Source organism: Cariama cristata, unplaced genomic scaffold, assembly GCF_000690535.1.
Source record: "Cariama cristata isolate BGI_N322 unplaced genomic scaffold, ASM69053v1 scaffold37748, whole genome shotgun sequence".
Classification (NCBI taxonomy): Eukaryota; Metazoa; Chordata; class Aves; order Cariamiformes; family Cariamidae; genus Cariama; species Cariama cristata.
The window spans coordinates 17,322-32,329 of NW_009631265.1; the positions used below are offsets into that span (position 1 = coordinate 17,322).

Below are 15,008 nucleotides of genomic sequence, written 5' to 3' on the forward strand. Positions count from 1 at the left end.
CTGTGTGTGTCGTCAGGATCCTGCGAAAATGTTTTGTTTTGTTTTGTTTTTTTTTAATCTGCTTAAATGCTCAGTTATTCAAAGAAGAAATAATTTTTGTTCTAGGACATTTTTATACTAATTAAGATGAGCTCAGTTCAGAAATAGTGGTTGATATTAATAGGACTTCTCTGGCTAGTCTTCCTTTGGTCTTGTGGTCAATTCCTAGCACACTGATAGAAGTACATGTACCATAGCATTTAAGTTGAGGACAGAACAGGTCAGCTTAAAAGCCTAAATGTGAAATGTACATTTTGTATCTCATAGGAGTAAAATACTCAAATCCATGCAATATAATCAGTGAGAAATTTGCTATAATCCCAGTTCCTGACCTGTGAGTGTCAGACAGTATTTTCAGATTTACTCAGGAGAATGGATAGCCTGTCAGAAGTGTTCTCTGAGTGTATAGTTCAACCTGAAGACAGTCTATCTGTAATATAATACAAAATTAACAGAAGACCAGAAAGTGGAAAGTTCTGCTCTTGGGCAAAAATTGAATGCTTTGTAAAAATCCATGCCTGTTTGTCTGAACATCACCTTTCATTTCTGCCTTAGAAACAGAAATGTGCTGAGATCAGTCATGTAACTGATACCATGATAACTTCCCTATTTTGAATAATACAACGATTGGTATGAACTAGCATTACCACGTGATCTGTAAAACTGGATCTGTAAACCTTGCTTTCGTGTTTATTTAGCCTTGTTTTGCCTCTGTCTGCCTTCCAAAGTAGTAGAGTAGCCTCTGTATTTGTCACCCACTCTCCTTTCAGGCAGAGGGATGCATTTTTTCGATAGAGGACCCTGTTATTCCTGGGGAGGGAGGAATCCTAGTGTCACTGTGCGTGTGCTGCAGCCTGCACAGTGGGGATTAAGTTTCCTGGGACTCTTGCTGTAGAACAGCTGTGTTTGTGTTAGTGAGGTTTGTCTTTTGTGTTAAAATTTCAATCAGACATAAAACTTAACCTCCTTACAAAAAAGGCAAGTGGTAGGTGGAACACTTAAATACAGAAATCAGGTTCTTTTTGCATTACTGCATTAGCAGTAGTTTTGACTTTTAAAGAACAAGCTAGGCATTTGCAAGTTAATAGATGTTTCACTTCATGGACAAAGAGTAATATATATATAAAATATTTCAGGTGAGATCAAGCACTGACTCGGGGAAAAAAATTATTTTCCATTTCTTTTATGAATGCTTTGACACAAAATAAATGAGGGAAAATGATGGGCAGTTAGGGACAAACCATCTTAAATGTGGTTTTATGCACTAACCTCAGAAGTGGAAGTATTTAGGCGTAATCTAATGTTATTCTCTGCCAGAATGACCATTTAAAATATTCCCGTGAAAGTGAAATAACTCAGAAGATTGAGAACATGGTGGCTTGTGCTTTCCCATTCATGACTGAGTAAAACTATAGTTTCAAACATACTAAAGTTAAGATTTCAAAGTCTTAAATCTTTCTCTTTGAGCTGCTGGGGTAACAGAAAGGAGATAAAAGGGTATGGTTGTTTACCTTCACTAGGCTTAGCAGTCTTCCTGTAAAGTGATACTAAGTCAAAACTATTTGTGTTAAATTCATTTCAGATTTTAAAAGTTTCAGCCTTGAGGTATATTTCAGCAAGTAATCTATTGGCTAAATAATTCACTAGCTCTACTAGGAGGAAAAAGCTGATTGATTTTATCCTTAATGGGTTTCTTTTGGAGGAGGGGAAGGAGAGCACCATGGTATTTTACAATAATTTGTAGAGTACAGGAGTACAAACCAGGAATAGCCTTCAGGAAGGACAGTTGCACAGTACCGTTATTTGGGTTCCAAGAGAAACAAGTGAACATAGGATTAATACACAGTTGCGTATCATACAGATCACTAAGCTCTTACAGGTTTAAAATACCACTCATGAAAAATGTAATGTTGAATGAAAAAATACAGAACTGACTCCTCCTTCCCCCTCTCCCCCACCGCGGCTTGTTTTAGTTTAGGTCGTAAGGTTATACCTAAGACTAAATTTTTAAAATCTGCTATAGTATAGTTGTATCTTCTGTCAAAGTATGATGACTTCCGCTAAATCTAGAGAAAACTTCCATGGGATTAATTTATTTCTATTCATCTATTAAATAATTAAATAAATTACTATTTTCCTTTTACAAGGAAATTTTCTAGAAAGTTTTTATTTAACCGGATTTACTACAAAAAGAAAGATTTATACTAATTTAAATCCGGTTAAGTAATACGCTGTGATGTGATTTCAGTCAGTGGAACCACAAAGAAGCACAGAGTTCCACCCACACGTTTACAGCAGAAAAGCAGCTAAGTAAATCCTGCAGCCGTAGATTCCCTTAACTACTAGTTTTTCAGTATGCATGGTTTCTGTTGAGAAATGAAACTTTAGCATTTAGTGATCACTGAAAGCAAATAAAAAAATATGTACTTCTCCCTTACTAAATACAGCCATGTTCTAGGATGGGATTTTGTAGTTCTGCCATTTTTTTTTTCTTTTTTCTTCTAAGGAGCTAGATGCTGAAGGCTCTTAAGTGTTAATTTCAACAATCCCAGCTCCTAGCTATTTCTCAGGGTGGGGAGGGGTGTGCTTGGTTTGTTCTTACATTTTGTGGTTTGAATTGAGGATAAAATGGAAGCTAAATGCCTGTATTAAGATAAAAGTACGTGAGGTTCATCTGCAGATCAAACATAAAAACTTTCTTCCTCTTTGAGCCATTTTATTATGACAATTAATACTTGATTTAAGGAAGAAAAGGAAATGTGTATCAAGGCTTCTTGAGTAAGTGTTCACTGACTCCTTAAAAATTTTACGATACTAAAATGATTTATTGGACATTTTCTGATTATATTGCCTTGCAGTATCATGAACAGACTGCAGAATTTTTTTTTTTAAAAAAAAAACAAACAAAAAACCCAAACCAACCATTTGTCATTAAAAAGATCCAAATTTATAATGCTGTAGAGAATTGGAGGAGCCTTGTGCTCGTGGCATTTTACAGGACTGGAACACACAGATCTGTCCGTCCTTACAAATCCATAGAGATGAAGTCCAAATTGCTGGACTTCTCTGAGGTGGGTGTACCTTCCTTTCTTACTCTAGTGAACTCTTACTGGAAAGAGGTTTAATTGTGGATAAATGATAGTAGCTACTGGAAGATAGCTTGTTTATCTGGATTCAGTGAACAGAAAGCAAACTGAGAACAACTTAATACCAAACACTTTATTACTTACGCTTGTTATTTACAGTATTTACATATTGCACGTTCGCTGGAATGTTTTATACATTTATTATATAAAGTAAATTAATGGCAGCTTGTGTTTGTGTACAAAATCCATGCTCCACTGTCCCCAAAAATATGACTACTTGGAATTACGTTCCCATTTGTCATGCAATTTGTACTCCTAGGGTACAATGTGACCCCAATGCAAGTCTGTTTTAACCAAACTTTTAAAAAATTGCATCAGCACAAAGGATATCAAGTGACCACAACCACTGTGGAGCAGATCTTTAGTAGTTCTAGATATACAAACAAACATTCCTTAAAATTGTAGATTTAAGCAATAGAACATGAATTTTCTTGGTGAAATATTTGTGTTTATGTAATTTTTGGCAGCATTACACATCAGTTGTAAAGTGTGTTTTTAAGTATGGAGCCTTAAGTGCTACTGGCAGTTATGCTACTGTAAAGAATGTCAATCTGCAAACTGTTGACGACATAGAAAATGCATGTTAAAAGAATTATGGGAAGTAGTCTGTCAATCTGCAAAAATAAATCTCTTGTTCACAATGGAGTATGTTATAAAGGTAGTAAGTTCTATTTCCCTGTTGGTTTCCAAGGCACTTCTCTTGGTTCTTGGTGTTTCTTTTCATGGTAATAACATCTGGTGGATTAAAAGAAAGAAAAAGATTGCCTTTCATCATTTTTATTCTCACATACATGTGTTTAAGAATGTATTCATCATACTGAAAATAGTACATAGAAGTGGAGAATTCAATAATAACTTTAAGACCCAGTAGTGCCTTTCTGATTTAGCTCAGTTTAGTTCATAGCAGCCTGACTGCTAAATTACTGTTTTGTTTGTTAATCAAAGCTGAAATTTTAGAAAGTGTCCCTTTTTATGCTGGTTCTTTTTAGGTAGACAAATTTGGAAAATAGTTCTACCCGTTAAAAATGTGCTCATAGTTATGTTTAGCCTGCTCCTCTGAGTGTTCCTAAAGTGACTAAACCTCAAGGATAGCATTAAGAGATTGCAAATTTCTGTCTTAATGTCTTGGTGTCAGGAAGCTGTTGATACGATGTCCAGTAATATAAATCTCTCAAGGTAAGGTTTGAAGGATCTAGGAAGGATTTGATGTTTCATTGGGCCCATCAGTAAAGAAATTTGGACTCATATAAACAAGAAACAAATACAAGTAACTTTCTGAGATTTGGTGATATAAATATAGCCTCTGGGACCTGCACACACTGAGGCAACACAAACTGAGTAGGAGTTGCAGTGGTTCAATTTGCTGCCCGTTGTGTTACCTCTTCCCAGAATAGTTTCTTGGAATGACATCAAAACCATGGCTATGATGCTGATACCAAAATCACTGACACAAAATTGGAGGTTTCCACATTGCTTATGTATGTATATTGTATATACTCTAGAAATGTTAATTCAAAGGTTGAGCAGTGAAAGTTTCCACAACCCTTTTCCCCCACACCTTTAAGCCTTCAGAGAAAATGTAACGTGACCATCTCTGTGTATACATATCCAGAAATCCATCCTCTCTCCAGTAACTTCTGAGTTTGTTTTCTGCAACCACGTTTTCTAGACGGGTGACCATTGCACGCTGGAAGTCTGCCTACCCGGTTTCAGGTGTTCCTGAGACAGCCTGTTAATGCCCTTATTTCGAAGTAAAAAATGCACTGTGACGTATTAGCCAACAGGAACTGCAGGAGTGAAAGACACCGCTCTTACATGGGAACGGATTCAGCTGCAGCTTGTGCAGGTGCCAAAAGTCCATGTGGGAGATAAAAAACCAGTGGTTCTCTGATACTACAGTTCTGCTGATGTCATTTCTTTTCACAGTTAAAACTTTCATACTGTCTGTCTGAAAATAAGTAGCTATCTTTCCCATGATCGGTATGAATTCTCTTGATATTTTGAGTTTCTCTACATTTTCTACTGCTTAAGTATAATTTGTAATAGAATCATTTGAATGCAAAGTCATTCATAGTTGACATAATCCATTGGAAATCAAGCTATTGGTGCATACAGAAATCCTTATTAGTAGTATTTAAACATATTTAGTTGTGCAGTTTTTTTAAAGCTATTAGGAAATGTAATAATGTTACAGAAAAGCTTAATGTAATTTAGGTTTTTTCTGCCTTTGCAGATAGGAGAAATACTTTTTTTTAAATATCCTTTCTTAGCGGGGAAGCTGACATAAATTTTCCTTGTCTTCCATTTTCATCTAGCTTATTTTCTGTATGTATGCCCCTACTGTCCCCTATTTAAGCCAAGATATTTAAAAGTGATCTTTAAAAACAAATTAGTATGCTTTTGGTTTGATCAGTGTGTGGTACAACTGACAAGTTAAACACTGAGAATTTAATAAATAGTTTTTTTCATTATTAATACTAAGGAGAATATGCAGCTCACTGAGAGTGAAAAACTGGAAGTGGATGGGATGCTCATTTGTCATCTCATCTCTACCTGCTTTTGAATGGGACATCTGATCAAAGCTGTGGGTCTCAGATTCCCAGTGCTCAGCTAAATGACAGTTTTCTAAATCCCTGGCCTTTCCAGACACCCTTGTAAAGGCCCCACATTTTTAGCATTAATCAATTTGTTGTTGTGCCTTTTTAAAATTTATTTATTTCACATAGTCTATGTTATATGCATCAGTCTAGGAAAATTAGACTGCAATTTAGCTGAAGGATGGCAGGTAGTCTCAGTGGAGATGCTGAATACTATTAGACTACAGTCTCTGTTGAGAACATAGGTAGCTATACAACTCCTTTCTCCCGTTTCATTCAATTCTTAGTTCCCCTTTGCTAATGCAAAAAAAGAGGGGAAAAAACAAAACAAAACAACCAAAAGCCAAACCCAGCCAGCAATATAATATTAGCTGAAACCAACCAAACGATACAATTGTTCCAATTTTAAAAAGCAGAAATGAAAGCTATTGTAAAAGCATATTACAGCTCTCCAAATTTGGTTCTGGTCATTGTCTGTGCATGATGATAAACTCTGTCAGAGAAAGCTAACCTATGTAAGAGAAGAATTTAGTGTTTTAAATATCAATATAAACTTTAAAATCCTGTGCCAGTAGGATTTTGTAGCAGAACCTCCACGTGCTAACATCAAAAAATTCCTTGCCCGAGTGCAAACAGCCAGGTGGAAGTCTGCTCTAACGTGAGCATCAGGTCACAGAGATCCATGCATTGACGGTGATAAAGCTCTGGTGCTAGCCACAGAGATCCCATAGGAAGGGAAAATCAGAGTTGCCTCAAATTTGGACTGTGCCACCCTAGTAACCGTGCGCACTGGCTGCCTAGTTAATTCAAAGCAATAGTTCTGATAAAAGTCTCAAATTAGTTACCTGGGAACTAAGCAGAGGTGATTGAACGTGTCACGGGAAGTTGTATGGGATGGATCAAGCTATACCTTCTAGAAAAAAAGGGTCTGCCTTCACTACATAATATGCAACCCCCACACCTTAATTCCACCTTCACTTCTATGAAATGAAAGTGTCTGACATTTCCTGAGTGCACTCAATGTCAGTTTGAATAAGAAACTCTAAGAGAGAAAGCAATTAAGGGCTGTTGTTGCCATTGTTACAAAACACTTCAAGCAAAACTTAAGAGCCCAAATACTACTTTGGTTTAAGAATAATTTGAAATAATGGATATATAATATGGTATACAGGAACAGGGTATTAGTGCGGTGTCTCAGTTTTCTCTTTATGTAGGTAAAGTTTCCAAGTTTATCTTGCATTTTCAGCCTTTTTAATATATATTACCAGTATGGTCAATATATCTTGAGGAGTTTACACAGATTTTTCCAAGTTCTAAAGGAAATTTCAGTTATCAGTGTGCTTTAGCTTACTAGAAATTTTATAAAGAATCTTCAGCCTTCATATGTATAAATATTTATTTTTGCCCTATCGTGTACTTTTAAGCAAGAAATACTGTATCTATTGCTTTTCCTTTAAATCTTGTTAGTTATATCTTCTTCTCTAGGAAACAAGCAACTGGTAGATTTTTTTTTTTCATACACTTTTTATAGTACATAAAGCTCGTTTTCTCTGCTTAGCCCAAGATTCCTACTACTTGCACTAGACTTGTATTTACTAGTGTAAAACTGTTTGTGTCAGTTTTATGCTGTTCATTTGAAATAACTGTAGCAACTTTAAAAAGTTTAAAATAGATAAATACTCCTCAGTACAACAGTAATTAGAAGAAATCTTCAAAACGGAAGTATGTAATCGTACGTGATAATGCAGTCCTTAGTCCTTGAACTACTCCTCATGGTACCGGGAGGGTTTAAGCTTACATTATGAGATCAGTGTTGGTCTCTAGCAAACACTGAAAGAACAGGTAATGGAAAAGGGAGGGCACCAACAGTAGCACCTGCAGCTTTCACATAAAAGCGGTAAAATCTGTCTGACTGTAGCCAAAGTGATTGTGACAAACGCTGTCAAAGAGACCAGATTTTCATTTTCAGATTCATCACCATCTGTCACAGGAAATCCATGAGATCTGAATTGGGAACTTTGGGTGAAGACTTAAGGAATCTTGTTCCTGACATTTCTTACCTGCTGCCGATATGGACAACATAAGGAATGTATCTGCATGGGGTGGAGCAAAGCAAGCATGCAGTATGGGAACTGTTGGGAAACTGGGAGAAAAATGAGGCTGAAGAACAGAACAAAAAAGAGCATCAAGGACAGGACTCTAGCGTAGCTGCGTTGAACACAAGAAGGTGTTACAGAATAAAACTGGTCAGAGACGGTGCTGGTGGCAACCAGGGAACATGGCCTGCGTTGCTGATGGGAAAAAAAAACCAAAACAAGGGCTCCTGAGTGATGTGGTAACACAAATATGCTGCTCGGGCTTCACTCGTGCAATCTCAACAAGTAAAAGGGCTGTTACTGGGTCCCTGCATCGCTTCTATCTGTGGGACAGGCAAAATGTGAACGTACGCTCTAAAAAAAGAGAAGCTGGAGCCCAGTTACGTACGTGTAAGATAAATGAGAAAAAGTGAAGGCTCCATAAGACCAACGTATCACACAGACACCCCTTTAGGTACGTATTGTGACAGTAATGGATGCCTAATTCCTGTTTTCGCATCCTATTTCCTTGTTTGATCTTAGCACTGAGTTTCAACATCATGTGTGCTTTAAAACTATGATAGTTCAAAATGCATTTTAAGTACAAATAAAAAACACAGCTATCCTCTTTGTTTTCTTTTTCTTCCCCCAGACTGATCTCTAAACATGGACAGATGTCCATGGATCTGAAAAATGCATCAAAAATACTAGTTTGCCAGAGTATCAAAAAGCAATAAGGCATCTATAGCCCAACCTAGATACTGACCAAAACAGGAAATCTAATTTGTTGGGGGGAAAAAAAATGTAGGTGTGGATAATAAAGAATGTGTTATTTTAGCAGTTTATAATACAGGAATTTAAAAAGGTTTTTTTTTAAATGTCATTACAATTAATATAAACGGTCAAATTCTGTTCGTGAATTTAGTCCTTTGTGGAGTAGTATCACATCAGAAATTTTTGTTACCTAATATTCAGGAGTTAGTCTGAGCTTTAGAACTGACACTAACTAGTAGCCTTGTGGCAGAAACCAGAAGTGTTTACCTATTGCCAGACTAGAAATAAATTCTTTGTACACTAGAGAGACATCTTAAGCAAGAAACGGCTCCGAAATCTTGTCTTGCTATGTATTAAGTGGTACTATGTTCAAAACTTTGCAACTTCTTGAAAACATTTTGGACTGATGATAACTATATACTTTGTGGAGAAAAAGGATGATTTGATAAATGGAAAACTACAAAAAGAACTCATTTTTCTACAGCTCAGCTCATGAAATGATGAAAACAAATAAAGCCTGCATTATGCTTTCCCGTGAGAGGGGATGTCTTACCCACACAAACTGAACTGATGCAGTGCAAAAGCTTTGAGGAGGAAGGATGCTTAATTTTATGGGGACACCTGTGGATGTCGAGGCATATGTGGTAGAGAAAAGCCTTCCTTTCTACTCATAGAGGTTGCTTAAGAGTGCTGATACTACTACTGATTTGCGTCTATGGAGAATAACCAAAGTGGAGGCTTGTTACTCACACTGAAACACACCTGCTAGTTGAGCAAAGGAGTTGTTTGGCAGTATGAGACGGACTTTTTTTAAACAGACTCCCAGCTTGAGATGTGAACTACTTTAGTTACTCTTCCTTCATATTATGAGTCTGTGTTTACATGCTAGGATGTAAAGATACAGATGAAACTTTCTAAGGAAAGAGAAAAGAATTCCCTACTCTGCTGTATCTGGTTATTAGTATTGGTGATAACATTAGTCGCCCATCTTTTGCAGGTGACTATCATTATATAATAACTAATTTGTTCCTTGCTTTCTGGATTTTACAATTAACAGGTTGAATCCCTGGCATTTCTCCTAGCTAGATCAAAGGATTTACCTATTTGCTATCTTTTATTTGTCCTGATACTATATGTCCTTATTCCATGCTGGAACGCACAATGTATTCCTCTCCATGGCTGCATGTTTCAAATGAAGACAACAAGTAATGTGACAGTTACCGGGCATTATAAGCATTCTGCACTGAAGCTGGGCTAGTTTAGGTTTATTTTAGGAAGTCAGGCAGAAAATACTTAAATGTTGAGGAGTTTAGCGTTAAGTCAGGATGCTGAATTTCATCTAATGATTTAATATGTTACCTCTGCCCTTGCCACTAGGAAAGTCTTTTCTAACGTCTAGCTGGAATCCTCTCTTGTTGCAAAGTTAAACAAATTATGTCTTATTTATCCACACTGGATAGAGAGCATGGCTTGTACCCACATTTAATGAAACGGAATAGCTCCATCATGTTTTCCTGCAGTTGTCTTTTCTTTAGATTAAATAATCCCAATTCCTTTTAGCTGTTCCTGTAAACTGAGTTTTCTAGGTCTTTGGTCATCCATGTTGCTGTTCTTTGGACTCTTACAAGAAGAACCCATATGTCTTTGTGGTGTCCTTAATTAAATACAGTATTCCAGCAACAGTGATTATTTCAGGTGTTTTATAAACAATGTTGCTATTTATAAATTCCAGTGTGATGTTTGTCTTTTTTTTCAAGTGTGACACAGTTGACATGCTTAGTTTGTGATCCATGACAACCCCTATGTTTTCTACAGAACTATCTGTCTAGCTGTTCACAACTTGCTGTGTATTTCTGCAGTTAATTACTCATGCATGACTTCATAATTCTGCTCTTCCCTTTAAATTTTATCCTGGTTTTAGACTATTCAGCTAATTTTCCAAGATTATTTTCTGTTTCAAGACTGTGCATTATCATGGTTGCTTCTACACTACTGTCATCCATAAATACACTGTCTTCTGTCACCCAAGTTATTAATCAAAATATTGAACAATACCATACCCCTAATGAAGCTGTGTGACTGCTCAATACTTTTTTCCAGTTTGACAGTGAAGCACTAATAACTTGTTGGTATTTTTTTTCCAGCCATTTTTATATTTGTCTAGATCATATTTCCCTAGCTTGCTTGGGAGAATGCCATGCAAAACAGTGTCGATGCTTTAAAAAAATAAACTAAGATGCTTAACATTTATCGCTTTTTCTCACTGACTCTCTCCCCAAGATGTGTATTTTGTCAGAGAATTAAAATATCTTGGTTTGACAGCATTTGTTACTGACAAATCCATATGGGTTATTACATATCCCTTTGTCAGAGGTCACATTTTTGTCTCAGGCAAAGGTTGAGGACAGAATGTAAATTAGTCCTTTTGTATTGTGTGTCAGTTTTCTAGAAATACAGATAGCTTAGGAGTACGTTTTTGGTTGGTTGGTTGGTTGGTTGGCTTTTGGTCTTATTTTGGTGCATGGTCATAGTCCTCAAGTGTTTGTAGGAACTGGAGGTACATCTAGTCAAAAAGGGAAGGAATAAACCCGTAGACATGAAAGGTGAACACAATGAAAATCCCAAGAAATCCAAGTAGCTTAAAGTTAGTTTATCAATGCTACTAATAATGCATTTTAATTGAATTACTATAAAAGCACCTGCAACCTATCTGCATTTATAAAGCTTTCATGTGTATAGCTATGTATATATTAACTCGTACTAAAATGTACACCATAGATCTACAGCTGCACACACAAAAGGGCTGCTGCTGCCAATACAGGCAATCATGTACTGAGTCAACTCTTGAAAAATAAGCGACAGCTGTTGTGTTTTGTTCTATAACAACAAATTCACTATCTGCTAACTGTATGCTGCCTTGAATAATTCACAGGTGATGCACATGGACTTCTATATAATGACTTCCAGCAGAGGGTACCCGTTATTTATTGCCAATATTTGCCAGATTAAGCCAATTACTTCAAGTACTCTGAAAGGGCAGCACCTTAGCCAAAGGACAATGGTTATTAGACTCCCATGAATTTTCATGTGTGCAACACAAAATCCACTGCTTTGCTATGCAGTAGAATGTCATGACTGGTACGGAAAAGCTTACCTTTATCCTTCCATGCACATCGGGCTTACTGCCAACCGAGTAAGAAGCCTGGCACATCTTTTATAGTCTGTCATGAAAAAAGAGCATAAATAGATAATTAAAGTAACCGATTTTGCCTTTAAAAATCAAAATTGTGAACAGTGTGTAAATTATTGTCATAATAAAGTTCAATGAACACCTGAGTTTGCAACAACATCTCCTTAGACTTAGAAATGGAGCGTGTAAAAATTGCGTAACTGAAAGCCCTGTCTAATGGCACGTGTAACTATGCAACTCACTTCTGCGTATCTACTGTCTATAAACAAATAGCATCAATGTGCTTGGAGGCCTTCCAAGTGTATGTACGTATGAAAATTTCTGCATCTGTGTTTGTGTTTAAATGTGGGATCTAAACATGGGACTGTAGTATTTCCATACTAGAGGAAGAATAAGTAGTGCTCATCCATCTTTGAGATCCAGCTCTCAGTGAGCAAGTCTATCAACTTAGTATTAAGTAATGCAACTCTCCAATAAATTTTTGTCTTGGGAAAACTGTTAAATTAGACAAATAACATCTCCTAGCCATAGGAATGTGAAGTCCAAACTGAGTAGGTCACCACATCATACAGATTCATTCATAACTGTATCCAGTTTCATCTTAAAACTAGTAAAATTGTTTTTTTCCACAGCAGTCCTATTTTTAGTGGTTCTTATTCTAGTTACCTTCTACTTTTTGATGCATTCATGATAAGAGGCAGAACCAATGCAAAACTAAAAAATTAATCAGATTTTTTTTTTCTTTAACATGGCAAACTGAAAGCAAATATTGTGAAAGTTGGTTATGGACAGACAGCAGCGTAAATTACTTTTTAGGTGCCAATGCTACTATGCTGTACAAAGTACTAGAAGGTTTGCTGACAAAATGCTTTTTTGTACTGGCTACCGCCGTGTTGCAGCATCACAGATGCTTTTAATGTCTTTGTTGTTTGGCCTTTGAATTTCTACACAGAATGAACAGTATTACCTGAAATCAGGATATTATCAAAAAGTAACATCATACTGTGCATGAAGAATTAAAGCAGGCTGTTTACCTCATTTTCCTAGAAGAAAGCTACTTTTAAGGAGATGCTAGTCAGTCCAGTCCGGTGACTGATGTTGATTTGCATTAAGCATTATTTCATTAATGAGTAACTGCAGCTAATGTTTCCTAGAGATGCCATGTTAACAATCCCTAACTCACAGCATAGATACACTATAATTGCCATTCATACAAATTATCCTCCATTATCCAGCCATTATGTTGGTGGGTATGGCACCTGTCAGGAGGAAAACGCTAATTCAGACTTTTAAGACCAACTAGTTTTTAGCTTCACAGCCTGGAGTACTCATTAGTGCTGAGTCAAATGATGTTTGTGTTGTGATCCTCATGAAAAAAGTAATATGGCTGTTTGCTTGTTCAAAACCAACTAGTTATGAACAACTTCCATCTCCATCCATGTAAACGGAACGTGATCTGGTTAGCCATTATCAATAAATCCTTGTCTTTCCAAGGTACTCCTAATCTGAAGCCTTACAAATAGGGAAAAAGTCTACAGTTCTTACCAAATATGCCTTTAAAATACATTGGGCTGAAATATTTATTAATACTTGAAACTTGGAATCTATAACGCTTGTTTCTATTCCCAGCTCTGCTACTGACCCAACTGGTGGACCTCAGACAAGTAAAATAAAGTGTGCTTCCATTCTGAAGAGGCTGTGCTAAAATAGCATCTGCTTACTCAACAGGTCCACCTCAGTATGAATCTGGAGTCACATCTCACTGACAAATGTCAATGTTTGGGTTTTGTTTTTTTTTTTAATTCTCTGTGCTGCCAGGCCTTAGGAAGTTCTACTTTTTTCATTCACTGAAGACAAGGGTTGCAAAGATTCACTGTCGACATCACCGGTAGATTGGTGGATGAACAGTCATACATGATAAAATGATAAAACGTCCATAATGTTTATAAAACATGTTCTACATAAACAATCAATGAAAAGGAAATAGCCCCACCTGGATTTCTGATCCTCTCTTGAATTTGCAGCACTAGAAATTAAATATGAGAGCTTTGCGAGAGGAGTCCTGCGTTCCTATGAAAAGAAACGCCTTTGGTTTGGAACCAGAGAGGCACATGCATCAGTACCTGAGGAAGCCGTGTTTACAGCCATTCTACGTGGTGTGTTTGCAGTGAAAAAAGTTGTGTTTCCATTTTCCTCGCTGTAATGCTGATGCTGTTCTAGCAACGCTGTAAAGTGTACTCAGGACATTTTAGAGCACTCCAATTTCTTCATTGCAAGGAACGTATTCTAACATTGCATCACTACTGGTACCTCATAGAGCTATTAAATTTTAGAGTTTTCTGTTCTTTTATGAAAGTCTCCGGTTTTGGCACTTACATGCTGGGATGGTGCAGTCCCTTGTATTGTGATAAAGCCGATGAAAGTGTTTACTACATTTTGGGCTAAAGTACAGTGGACCTGAAATATAAAGAAAAAATAAGTTATGAATCAGCACAGCTCACAGGAAGAGTAGTGCAGCTTATGGGTATGTACATGAAATGATGGCTGCCAATGGAAAATTAAAACATACCTGTTAAATGCTTTAAGAACTTGTCTTTCATCCTCAGATCTCTGGGAACTATTTCTGATGGAGAGAAAAAAGAATAGTCACTCTGCTGCACTGGAACTACGCTTGCCAAGCGTAGTATGAGGACAGGGAGTAAACTCTGCCCAGCAAACATCACCACTATGTCTTGAGAGATGCACAGAGGTCAAAAATCCTTTGCATGCAGTCGGCCAAATTGCAAGCATTTGCTTTACATAAGAAGCCACTGTAAAATGCACGGTGAAACACACTGTGATGATGAAACAAGTAATGTCTGTTAGGTGTGCAGTCATTAACGATGATGACGATTAACTAAGAGTCAGATTTTAGCTCTCTATCAGTTATGGTATCAAGTTCACCTAGATTTAAATTCTTCCAGAAATTTTAGTTCATGGTTGCTCAGAAATAGCATATTCTGCTAGTGGTAAAGACCCAAAGATATATTCAAGTTTGGTTTTGTGTCTTCTAATTCTCCTATGCAAATGTATCCACTCTTTTGTCACAGGTATGTCTGTACAAGCACTGTCCTGCTGTAATCATGAGACTGGACTGATCTACTTACAGGAATCTTCCCCCCCCCCCCCTGGCACCACAAACAAATCA

General features: G+C 36.9%; 1 protein-coding gene across 1 annotated transcript in view; it reads right to left on the reverse strand.

Annotated features, from left to right (window-relative positions):
• Positions 1 to 11,787: 11,787 nt before the first annotated feature.
• Positions 11,788 to 15,008, reverse strand: part of FAM150B (family with sequence similarity 150, member B) — a 5,491-nt gene continuing 2,270 nt past the window's right edge. The window contains 3 exon segments of the mRNA XM_009705885.1: positions 11,788 to 11,852; positions 14,198 to 14,278; positions 14,391 to 14,444. Coding sequence (XP_009704187.1) covers positions 11,788 to 11,852; positions 14,198 to 14,278; positions 14,391 to 14,444 — 200 coding nt within the window.